Consider the following 12,408-nt stretch of genomic DNA (forward strand, 5'->3'; position numbering starts at 1 on the left):
CTAACCTAAGTTTTATTCAAAAATAACAATTTAGTTGTGAACTCTATTCGCTTTACATTTGATTTGTGATGTTTATCCCCGAAGGATTTGTACTTCACTCATCTTCACACGATGAGCGTAGCTTGGAAAAAATGGGATTTAGGGACACATTTCTGATTTGTTAGTTATGTTGAACTTCTTTGGGAGATGCATAGAAAAAGCCGGTCAGTGTTATCCATTTATCTGACGTAAGTCTGTTATAAATATTACGGTATGACATATTTAGACCATATCAGGCACTTCGTCGTGTTAATATCTGCTATTTTTTTATTTAGATTTTTTTGGATTGCAGCGAAATTGCCCTTACCAAAAATCTTAGTCTGATATGAAATGTTACAAATATGTAAGGAAATACTCGAGATTTAAGTAATCAAAAAATTGGATATTATGCTAATTTTTAATCTGAACATATTTTTGATATACTGTCCCCGTATGTCCCAATTTATTAAGAATTTTGAATACGTAGGGTCAAAATTACAAGCTATAGTTAAATTAGAGAAAAATATATGTGGTAGGCTAAATAAAAAATCTGAATGGATCTTGTCATATTAGGTTTAAACACGAACTAGCTTGGATTCCAAGAGTTCTATATCTGAACATATTTTTAGAGATTACCAGTTAGCCTGGACATTTTGAATTTGAGAGTGATCGTTCCCAAATTGTTGTGGTTTTTAAATGTCACATCTTCCAGCCAAAGCTGTTGAAATTTTATGTTTTGAAATATTTTTTCATGATATTTGGTGCCAAAAAGAGAATTCAAATTTTTAAGCGTTTAAGGGTTCTGGTCACACATTTCATATTTTGAAGTATTAGCAGGTATAACATATCGTCGCAAAGATGCTTTCAAAAAAAATCAAAAAACTAAATCGTAGAAAACACAAATGGTTCAATGTTCATCATTATTAGCACAAGGACACTATTGGGATATCTTTAAATGTTAGAGATTTTGAGAACAACCGATGTGACGCTAATTAAAATCTTCCAAAAGAGGGTATAAAATTGGCACTTAACTCTTTTCAAAACCTCAACCATAGATTTTCATTCCGTTTGTAACACTTCGAAATATTCATTTTAGACCCCACATGGCATATATATTCTTGATCAGCATAAAATTCTATTTCGATTTAAGGTTGTCCGTACGTCGGTGAAAATCACTCTAACATTCGAACGAAATGAAGTAGGTTGACGAAATTTTATTCAGATGTGTGTAAAGTCTAAGCATGGACCATATTTTATAGCAAAGCATGGACCATATTTTATAGCAAAAGTCCTGCTATAAAATATGGTCCATGCTTTGGTATAGCCTCCATACAACTGTACTCACGATGTATTTGCACTTCCTAATAAGTACTACGGACTTTAAAAGAAAATTGCCCATGCAGATCCAGCTCTTCGTATAGCCCCCCATAAAGGGTACTTAGCTATTTTCGGTAATTTTTATGATTTTAGCAATATTTTTCAACGGAATTTTTTTAATCGTGTAAATTCCTTTCAAATGGTTCAAAGTTCCGATCGACCAAACTTTCCTGCTATTAAAACCTACAGCTTAAAATAAAATATTTTATAATATTAAATTATACAAATATTTTGTCATTATAGAGGATACAGCCGTTTCGCCTTGGCCAAAACTGACTCTATTTTTACTTGTTTATTATTTTGTCTTAAACACATATTTCAATGCTACTTACCTGACTCTTCATGGGATCCGTATTCAATTGACACATATAACCGCCGCGATCCTCTTCGGTTACTGCCCGTATGTGGAGATTCCATGTATTCTGATCCAAATGACTGACTGTCACACGGGAATTATGGGTTATGACATTCTCGTGTATGGCCTGAATGGCTTTCGTATCGGCTTTGAGCCAACCAACCTGAACACAAAAGACCAGAAAAAAAAAAAAAAACATAAATACGCATACACACACACATGAAAGATATGAGAGAAAAACACCAAAAACGTATGAATGCACATTTTGGGAAAATAAATGAGTTTGTTGAACTCCGACAGAAAAAAAAAAAAAAAAAACAAAAAAGCGAAAAGAAAATGCATTGTGTTTCATATTGTTGTGGTTGTTGCATTTTTTTTGCTTGATTGCAGTATTTCTACGCTACGTTTCTTCAAACTATGCAGGAGCGTTTGAGCTGAGTGTTTTTGGCTTCGTGTATGTATGTACGGAATATGAATATGTGAAAAATGTACCAAAAATGATTTACTGCCACAACATGTTGTTGACTTTTTTGTTGCCTACAAATGTATGAGTATGTCAGAGTCGAGTGCATCTATGTATGTGTCTGAGTTTTTGTTTATATGTATGTGTATGCAAGGTTTGTCGGAATTGTGTTTTATAATTGATGTGTTATTAAGTACTTTTTCTCATACACATATAATGAGTGAATGTGTGTGTTTGCGAGTGAGTGTGCACGTGTATTTGTTCAGAAATGTTCGAGGCAATTATTCATAAAAAATTCGATAATATCTGCATGTGTATGTTAATATTTATAAATGTATGTGCGTATGTCTGTCTGTGTGATATTTATGTTGTTTGGTAGATATGTGGCCTCTCTTGGCCGGATGGTTTACAACTTACCCTATAGCCTCCCAAATGTCGCACATGACATGTGAATGTGGCATCCCGACCCACTGGTACCGAGACATTCGATATGCTTTCAACGAATTCCGGCTGGAATGCAGCAATTTCTGCAAAATAAAATGAAAACAAAAATATGTTTTTTAATTTAATTTTCAATAAAATAAGAAGAATTCAATATTTTAAGGAATGAAGAAAATAAATGTGTAATTCTTTTAAATTTAATTGAACTGACTTGACTCTGAAGCAGTTGTCTACAGGTGAGAGAAAGATATTTTGGAATAGGGAGCAACGAACTATGAAAATGCAGCAAAAACTGTGTTTTACATATGTCTTCCTTTTTCGAAATTTTAATAAAACATAATAGTACTGTGCAACAAAATTAATCTTTTTCATAATTTCAGGTAAATTAAGCAGGTTATAAAAGTAGAGCTAAAAATAGAAGACTCGTGAATCAGCGTTTTGAAAGATTACATCGCAAAGTAACCCAAATAGAGGGGGTAAGTTCGCACCTCCCCCTTCAACTTTTTTTTTTTAATTTTCAGGTTAGGATTTCATAGAATAGAATGGCTTTGACAATATTGCAGATAACAACACGAAGATCATTTTGGTCGAAAATTGTAATCCACAAGCGACTCTATGAAAGGGTCATATTGGTTGTCTTTTGAAAATGTATGTAAAAGATACCTTTATAAATATAGATATTTATAAAATAAAAAACCAATAAGGAAATTCGGGCGGGGCCGACTTTATGATACCCTACACCACTTTGCTAATTTTGTAGAGCTCCACATAACAATTAAAAGTTTTTATGGAAGAATTCAATCATACAGGCTATGATTATAATTATAATTTAAAGTTCAAAGGAATAAATATGCCGAAGCATTTGTATATTTTAAATTCGAACTTGTGTTGCCCATTTGGTGCACAAAATCGGATGAAAAAGTATATATGGGAGCTTTATCCAAATCTGAACCGATCTCGATAAAATTTTGCAAATATATTTCTGAGCTGTATTTGATATATTTCCCTGAATATCGTTGTTACAGAGTGCATATTACGGCTGCGGAGACAAAAACAACAAATCGGATGAAAAATATATATAAGAGTTATAGCTATGTGTGAATCGATTTCAATCAAATTTGGCACACTTATTTTCAGGCCTGATTTGGTTGTATGTGCAAAATTCCATACAATTCGGGCTGATATTACACGTTTGGTGCACAATAAAAGGCAAATCGGACGAAGATATAAATGGGAGCTATATCTAAATTTCAATAGGGCTCGTCCTTGGGCCAAACAAATGATCTGTGCAAAATTTCTTCTTGATCGGGCAATAAATACGACCTGTACATTGTTTACAAAAATACATGGACAGACGGACGGACGGACATGCATAAATCGACTCAGAATGTGATTCTATGCAGATCATCAAAAGGAACTATGGGTCTATCTCGTTTCCTTTTGCCTGTTACAAACAAATGCACAAAGACATAATACCCTGACCTCCTTGTGGTGTAGGGGATAACGAGGGTCAGTCTTACTTTGTAAGATATATGCTGGAATTTTCCAAATTCGTATTATGAGGGTACGAACTAAAAATTAATAAACTTAGACAGATGGAATGAGCTACCATTCTGAAATTTGGAATGACAGTCATTGAAGGAGTGCAGGATGGGTACCAAAGGAATTTTGAAAATTCGAACTTTAAGGTTACAAAAAGTTCGAAAATGGTACCAAATTTCTAATATTGTACCATTTGGTGTGATGTGAACGGATAGAGCTAAAAACTTGAAATTTGGTATAAGAATCAAATTTGGAAAGTAAGGTTGATATCTGAAAGTGGATGGGACTAAGTGTGCGAACTGTACTAAATGGTACTAAATTTGGAACAGTTTGACTTAGGATGAACGGATGAAGGTGAAAATTAGAAAAATTTTTTATTAGGGTTTCTGTTGGTAGTAGTTTACCGATAAAGAGGTGGTTTCGGAAAAGTGTACCAAAGAGTCGCTGTTCATGCGTAGCCGGAATATATGTTTCGGAAATGTGTGTCATTTTTGTACAAAAAGTACTGAATGGTACTATATTTGGTAGTGAGTAAAGGGATAGAGATGCAATTCTTAAATTTGTTACTTAGATTACTGATTATATTTGTGTTTGAGATTTGGCAGTGGTTTGGAAATCCGTCTTATATTTGTACGAAAAGAACAAAATGGTATTAAATTCGGTGAAGGAATAGAGCTGGAACCCTTAAATTAGATATTGAGGTGTCTGTTGGCATCTGGAATTGAGATATGAAGGTTGATTTGGAAATGTGTACTTGGTGTAAGAACTGTACTAAATGGTACTAAATATGCAACAATTTGTTTTGAGGTGAACGGATGAAGCTGGCATTTTGAAATTTTTTATAGGTGTCCCTGTTGGTGGTTGGCTTGTGATAAAGAGGTGTTTCTGGAAATGCGTACTACAAGTGAACGAAAAGTACTAAATAGTACTATATTTGGTACAATTTGGTATAGAGTGAACATATATTGCTTAAAAACTGACATTATATATTAGCATAGCTGATCATGCGTAGCCTGCACATATGGAGATGGTTTGTGAGATGTGTAGTATTATTGGGCGAAAGTACTTAATGGTACTAAATTTGTCCTTATTTTAAAGGATGGAGATAAAATTCTAAAAAATATTATATTCAAATTACTGATGATATCTGTGATTGAAATTTTACGGTGCTTTGGAAATGCGTCTCATATTTGTACGAAAAATCCTAGATGATACTAAATTTTCTATTTGGGAGAAGGAATAAGGCTGGAATTCTTAAATTTGACATTTAGGTCTCTGTTGGTATTTGGAATTGAGATATGAAGGTGGTTTAGGAAGTGTGTGCAATAGCTGTTCGGAAAGTACTAAAATTAACTAAATTTGGAATTGTGCGAAGGAAATTTGATATCGACGTCACTGAGGTTAAGATATGAAGGTGAATTTGGAAAAGTGTACTATAATTGTACGAAAAGTACTAAATGATACTAAATTTGGTATTGGGTGATAGGATAAGGCTTGAAATTCTGAAATTTGATAATTAGTTCTCTGTTGGAATTGTAATTGAGCTGTGAGATGATTTGGGAATGACTCCTATATTTGTATGAACAGTACTAAACAATACTAATTATGTTACTGGGTGAATGGATAGGGCTGAAATTCTCAAATTTGATATTGAGGTCTTTGTTGGTATCTGGAATTAATATTTGGAGGTGGTTTTGGAAATGTGTTTTATAATTATTTAAGAACCAAATTGAACTAAATTCGGAACTGATTTATACTAAAATTTCTAAATTTATAATTGAGATGAAAACCTAAAAAAAAAAACTGAAATTGTATATTGAAGTCTCTGGTGGTATCTGGAATTGAACTATGGAGGTGGTTTTGCAAATGCGTACTGAATAGTACTATTTATGGATCACTGCTGGTATATAGGCTGGAGAGATGAAGATTGTTTTTGATGTGCGTACTAAATGTTACTAAATTTGAAGGGTTAGGGCTGAAATTTGAATTTGAGGTCGCTGTTGGTTTCTAGGTTTCACATATGAAGACGACAAGGGTTTCCGAAAAAGGAAAACATAAATAATATACGATGTATTAAGTTTTGGTCGAAAAATACTGTCAAACGGAATAAATTTTGCATTTTGAGTACTTAAAAGACCAAACACAAACTATTAGAACGAATCTATAACTTTAAGGTGGACTTTTCGCTGACGAAGTACCGGGCACTTCCTAGTCTTAATTAAACGTCAGGAATTCATACATACACACATTATTGGGTTACAGCCGTATTTGATGTGAATTTATGCAAAAACTTTCCTACAAAGCACCATTTTGATTTAACGAAGACAAAAATATTCCTCATCAAATTTTATTAAAAATAACCAAAGAAAGCAGATCTTTATCTCCACTGCATATCAAAAAAATATTTCAAGTTTTGTTCCAAAAAAAAAAAAAAAAAAAAGAGTAGAAAAACCGAAAATATTTCCTAATTGATTCGTCAAATTTTCCTCAGCCTTTTTTCAAATTGAAGATATTATTAAATTTTTTCATGGGTAAAAGTGTGAAATTTTGTGGTCAACCTCTGCAGACTAAATTTTCAAGAAAATATTATTTTGCAGTTTTTGATTTAATTTCGAAGAAGTTAAACCTAAAACATAGAAAGGTTTATATATACAATGCAAGGGTACCTTCCAATTTTGAAGTTTGAAAGAATATAAGTTACATTCTTAATTTTTTCGCGTTGAGTAGGGTTTTCTTTATTAAATATTTTTATCGTTTTAGGGTTCCAACCAACGGTTTTAAAAATGTTCCCATTTAAGCTCTGCATCTACTGCATTTAGATTTTATAAAATTAAAAATTAATTATAGCAATGCGCTATTTACAGATAAATGTTAAAGTAAAACTATTTTTCTACTTTATATCAGTAAAGAGCATAAATAATATACCAATAGCGCCATTATGAACTCAACACATCCTGCCAAGGGCGCTAAGATACCCTTGGGTAGTTTTTGCAATCTTCAAACAATGTCATCGTCTTCACATCACTTACAAAACTTTATTTGCATTGCAGTTGTCGATAAAAGAAAGAAAGAAGAACGACAGAAAATTCGACACAATTCCTTTTTTTCGGTTGAAACTTTTCTCGCTACTGTCGACAATTTTTATAGAATGAGTAATCAAAATTGTTGGTTTTTTTTCTGAATTCGATTGTGCCTCATAGTTCAATATACCATCGCCGACAGTGGATGGCAGATAGAGAGAGAGAGACAAAGAGAGGAAGGCAAAAAACTAAAGTAAAGGTTTCATTACTTCAATATTTATGGAGTTGTCATGATCTCGTTTCAATCGTTTTTTTTTTGTTCTTCCTTGTGTGTCTCAACCGCTAGACGTAAATGGGAAACTATATACCCCATATTAAATTATGAGCATGCTGCGTTTTTTTCTTTCTCCCTTTCCAGAAAATTCAATTCAATTGTCCAAAAAATGTGATTTATAGAATTTTTAATGTGTCGAACATTCCGGGATGTGTTTTTTGTGTTTGTGGTTTGCCTAGGTTTGTCGGCGCAAAACGAGTCGATGATAAATGTTAACGTTGAAATAAAACAAAACGACAAACATATACAGTTGTGGTTGTTGGAAAAATGCTTAATATTTTTACCGGCATTTCGCCATACAACTATGAATGAATGAATGTGATGGCGTATGAGTAATGTCGAGGAGAACGTATGATAGATAACTCATACGTCACATGGTGGTGGTGGTGTTATATGCATATAATAACAAATAATTTGTTTATAGCATAAAATGAAATCTAGATTTATTCGTACTAATGAAAATTAATTTTCACATCATCAAAGTTGTTGGATTTATGATTTTTTGTTGTGGTTGTTGTTTTACGTGAGTGTGTAGTGTTTACTTTAAATTTTGAACACATATAGTTTTACACAAAGGTTTCATCATTCGCATTGAATGCACCAAAGAGAATAGTGTTTGGGAAACACTAATAATTGAAATGTCGGTTTGCCCTACGCCTATGTCAGTTTATCTACATATATATAAAATAGTAGTGAAATAACTGACTGACCGTCCGAGAATCAACGTCCAGATGTAACGGCTAAAACAATAATTTTTCACGAGGATCAGTCCTGCTGCGAACATAAGTGATAAGGTTGGGTTTTTGGGAATTCGGACTAAAAGGGTACGAAAAGTACTAAATTTAAAAAAAAAATTATATACAAAAGGGATTTTGGAAATTCGAACTCTTAGGTTACGATAAGTTCTAAAATGGTAAAATGGTACTGTAAAGTGGTACAATAAGGCATTACATGGACGAATAGAGCTAAAATGTTGGTAAAAAAAAAATCAAGCTTGAAAGAGGTTTTGTAAAAAGTGTGCTGTGAACAGTTTTGTTTTTAATGAACGGGTGCAGTTCGAATTTTGCTTTTTTGTTGTGGGATCCCTGTTTGTAATAGGCTTATGATAAAGCGTTTTGCAAATGTGTAGTACAAGTGCACCGAGAGTACTAAATAATACTCTATATGGTATCCGATGAACATATAGTGCTTGGAATCTGAGATTTGGTATTAGGATCGCAGTTCATGTGTAGCCTGGACATACAGGGTGAGATAAAAAAACTGCAACAAAGTCAAACGCCATCATTTTTACTTTTTTTTAAATTATTGAATGAAAGCAAAAAATATCGGAAATAGCATCAAATTTTAGAATATGTTTCGATTTGTTCGAATTGGTCACCTTTGGCACGGATTATGGCCTTCAAACGGCCAATGAAACCGTCACAAGCTGCCCGAATGTTGCTCTGCGGTATTTTGGCCCATTTCCGGCAAAGCGCTTGCTTGAGGTGATTGACACTTTGGTACTTTTTAGTGTCAACCTTGCTTTCCAAAATACTCCAGATATAATAGTCCAACGGATTGGTATCCGGAGATTTTGGTGGCCATTGTGCGCTGGAAATGAAGCGAGAAACCTCATTTTGTAACCATTTTGGGGTGGCGGGTGCTGAGCGCGATGTTGCTAAGTCCTGTTGGAATGTTCAAGTTCTGTGGCCGAAATGTTTTCGTGCCCAAAGCTTTAATACACCTTCGAGAATATTTTACCGATTATATTCGGCATTTATTCTGATGCCACGGTCGATTAATACAAGCGGTTAACGACCATTGGCTGTTATGGCGACCCACACCATCACAATGGCCGGTGCTTGAGTTCTGGTGGCCAACCGAAGGTGCACATTTTCATCTGACCTCTTTGGCAAGTAAACACAATCATTTTGTTTGTTTATAAACTGCTCGACAACGAATGTCATCGGAGAAAACAAAATTCGGAAGTTTACAACTTTCTGCCAAGCGAATCATCTCCATAGTTCTTTAAGTCTATTTTCTTTCTGTTGCGGTGGCTTTCCCTCAAGCTAATTTTTCAACATATGCCGTATGGAATATTACGATATGTTCAGCTCACGAGTCATTTTTCGGCCACTGCGACGCGGATTTCGATAAAGTGTCTTCTTAACTTTTCGAACCATTTCGGCTGATTTTGCTGTTTTCTTCCGTCCACTTCCTTGACTTCGGGCTACGCTACCCGTATCACGGTAAAGAGCGATGGTTCGAGACACAAAAGATTTATTCACATTTGAATGCTGAAGAGCTCTAACGATAGCCACTTGCGGTTTTCCAGCCAAATATTAAGAAATCACACTATCACGCTTGAATTCCATCACGAATAACTCTTTTCTGGAAAATTTTCAACAAAATGCTTTTGTACGTTTTGTAAACAATATAATGAGCTGTCACTGGAATAATTTTAACAGCTGTCGGACGAGTGGCTTAGAAATGACAGCAGTCTAAAGTTGGTTGTGGTTTTTTTATCTCACCCTGTATATATGTTTTAATTTTCAATGAAGTTTTTTTTTTTCCAAAAATTTCAGTACTCTGTATTTTCATCAACATTTTTAATAAAAATATAAATAAAAAAGTATAAATTTGTGTATTTAAATATATTTTATTTATTTTTTATCATCATTATTAAATAGTCAAAAAACCATCGTCCTTGTTAACGAGAAAATGCCCTTTAAGAAAAGTTTCGCTTCTATTATTGCAAACATAGTTTTTATCTTCAATAGAACAGACATATTTTTCTTAAGGATTCATTTCCCGTTGTCTTGTTCCAAAAGTTGTTCTGCTGCTACGTATTTTGAGTGTGACATTATTCCGAATTTTCAACACCCACAGTCAGCAGCAAGTTTTACATTTTTGTTTTGCAAGTGGCAATATTTAGATAAACGTCATTGCCAACAAACATGTTCGTGCATGTTGATGCATTCCATTCCATTTTCGGTTTCTGAACATGCTGCCACTGCTACTCGTACACTCGATGATGTTTGTCAATCTGTGTTGTTTACATCTACATTTTTGTTTTGGAAAATAATTTTAACAATTTCCACCAGTCCCTCGAACCCTCGAAGGGAGTATCCGATTTGATCCAAAGTTTGTACATCATAATATTATTGTCAAACTTAAATCGACTTCGGAGATGGGCACTATCGGTCCACTGCTTCTGGTACATCTCACACAAAATGACAAAATTTTCAAAAAAAATAATTCATTGCACAGAAATAGAAAGGATAATCTGAATTTGCTCCAACTTTGCATATCCGTTTCAGGACATTTGGAGTCAATCTAGCGATGTCCGTCCGTCCGTATGTCTGTCTGGCTGAATGGTGCGCACGATAACCCTCGAAGGGAGTATCCGATTTGATCCAAAGTTTGTACATCATAATATTATTGTCAAACTTAAATCGACTTCGGAGATGGGCACTATCGGTCCACTGCTTCTGGTACATCTCACACAAAATGACAAAATTTTCAAAAAAAAAAAAAAAAAATGCATTGCACAGAAATAGAAAGGATAATCTGAATTTGCTCCAACTTTGCATATCCTTATATTTGCATCAATGCTATGTCAGGTGCGATAATGGGCAATATCGGTCCACTCCATTAAGTACCTCCCCAACAAAGGGTCAACATTTTGAATAATTACAACTAACATAAAATGTGATGTAAGAGTCCGATTATCTTCAAATTTCACACATCCCAATTTTTTATCAACCCAAATTCTGGCATTACATGGAATATACCGGTCCACTCCTTCTGGTACCTCCCCCACAAAAGGTGGACGTTTTCAAATAATATATTTTCTGCACAGAAAGAGAAAGGATAAATCGATTTTGGCCCAACTTTGCAAATCCTAATATTTGCGCCAGTGCTACGTCAGGTGCGAAAATGGACAATATCGGTCCACTCCATTAAGTTCATCCCCCACAAACGGTCAAAATTTAGAATAATTACAATTCTTATAAAATGTGATGTAAGAGTCCGATTGTCTTCAAATTGCACACTGCCCAATAATTTTATTAACCCAAGGTCTGGTACCAAGATGAAATACGTCAGTCCACTCCTTCTTGTACCTCCCCCACAAAAGGTCAAAATTTAAAAAAAAAAAAAACAAATAAAAATTATTTTTTTGCACAGAAAGAGAAGCAAATAAAAAATATTTTTTGCACAGAAAGGGAAGCAGCCAGACAGTCAGACGGTCTGACGAACATCGCTAGATCGACTCCAAATGTCCTGAAACGGTGGGCTAAATCATAGTAGTTCTGGAATCCTACTATTCTTTTAAAATTTCAAAAAAAAATTAAGCAAATAAATAGCCTTTAAATACTACAAACAATGTTACATTTCTCATTCCAATTTAAAATATCTCGATTCTTAATTGTTTCAATTACTTCAATGCAAAGAAATAATTTTAGTTTCATTCCTATTCTATCTGGCAAATGATGTTACACATTTCAATTGCTAAATATACACACCAAGAAGGGAAAAGTAGAAGATGGTCATAACAACCGGACAATAAACTCAATAAAACCTTTAACACTTGAGAGAATATATATTTGCAAATAAGATAAGGATGAAGATGTCATGCGAGCTGAAGTTGATAAATAAACTGAACTGAACTCAACTCAACCACAAAATACAATTTTCATACAAGTTGTGTACAGGGTTTAACAAATATTCGAAATGTTGAAGCTAGGAATAATTACAATGCCAGAGGAAATACACTTGAATTGAATTTAAGAAAAAAATGTATGTAATACATTCTAGAAGAGATTTTCTTAACATATTTCCGTATACAATTTACAAAACAAATTATGTGAATGAAATC

The 12,408-nt window shown here is 33.9% G+C and overlaps 1 protein-coding gene across 1 annotated transcript in view; it reads right to left on the reverse strand.

Moving 5' to 3' along the window:
* LOC101897114 (lachesin) overlaps positions 1 to 12,408 on the reverse strand; it is a 117,302-nt gene that overhangs the window by 60,353 nt on the left and 44,541 nt on the right. Inside the window, exons 2-3 of the mRNA XM_059122184.1 lie at positions 2,631 to 2,740; positions 1,728 to 1,913 (exon numbers count right to left, since the gene is read on the reverse strand). Coding sequence (XP_058978167.1) covers positions 1,728 to 1,913; positions 2,631 to 2,740 — 296 coding nt within the window. The remainder of the gene's footprint in view (positions 1 to 1,727; positions 1,914 to 2,630; positions 2,741 to 12,408) is intronic.

Source organism: Musca domestica, unplaced genomic scaffold (assembly GCF_030504385.1).
Source record: "Musca domestica strain aabys unplaced genomic scaffold, Musca_domestica.polishedcontigs.V.1.1 2, whole genome shotgun sequence".
In the NCBI taxonomy this organism is placed as follows: domain Eukaryota; kingdom Metazoa; phylum Arthropoda; class Insecta; order Diptera; family Muscidae; genus Musca; species Musca domestica.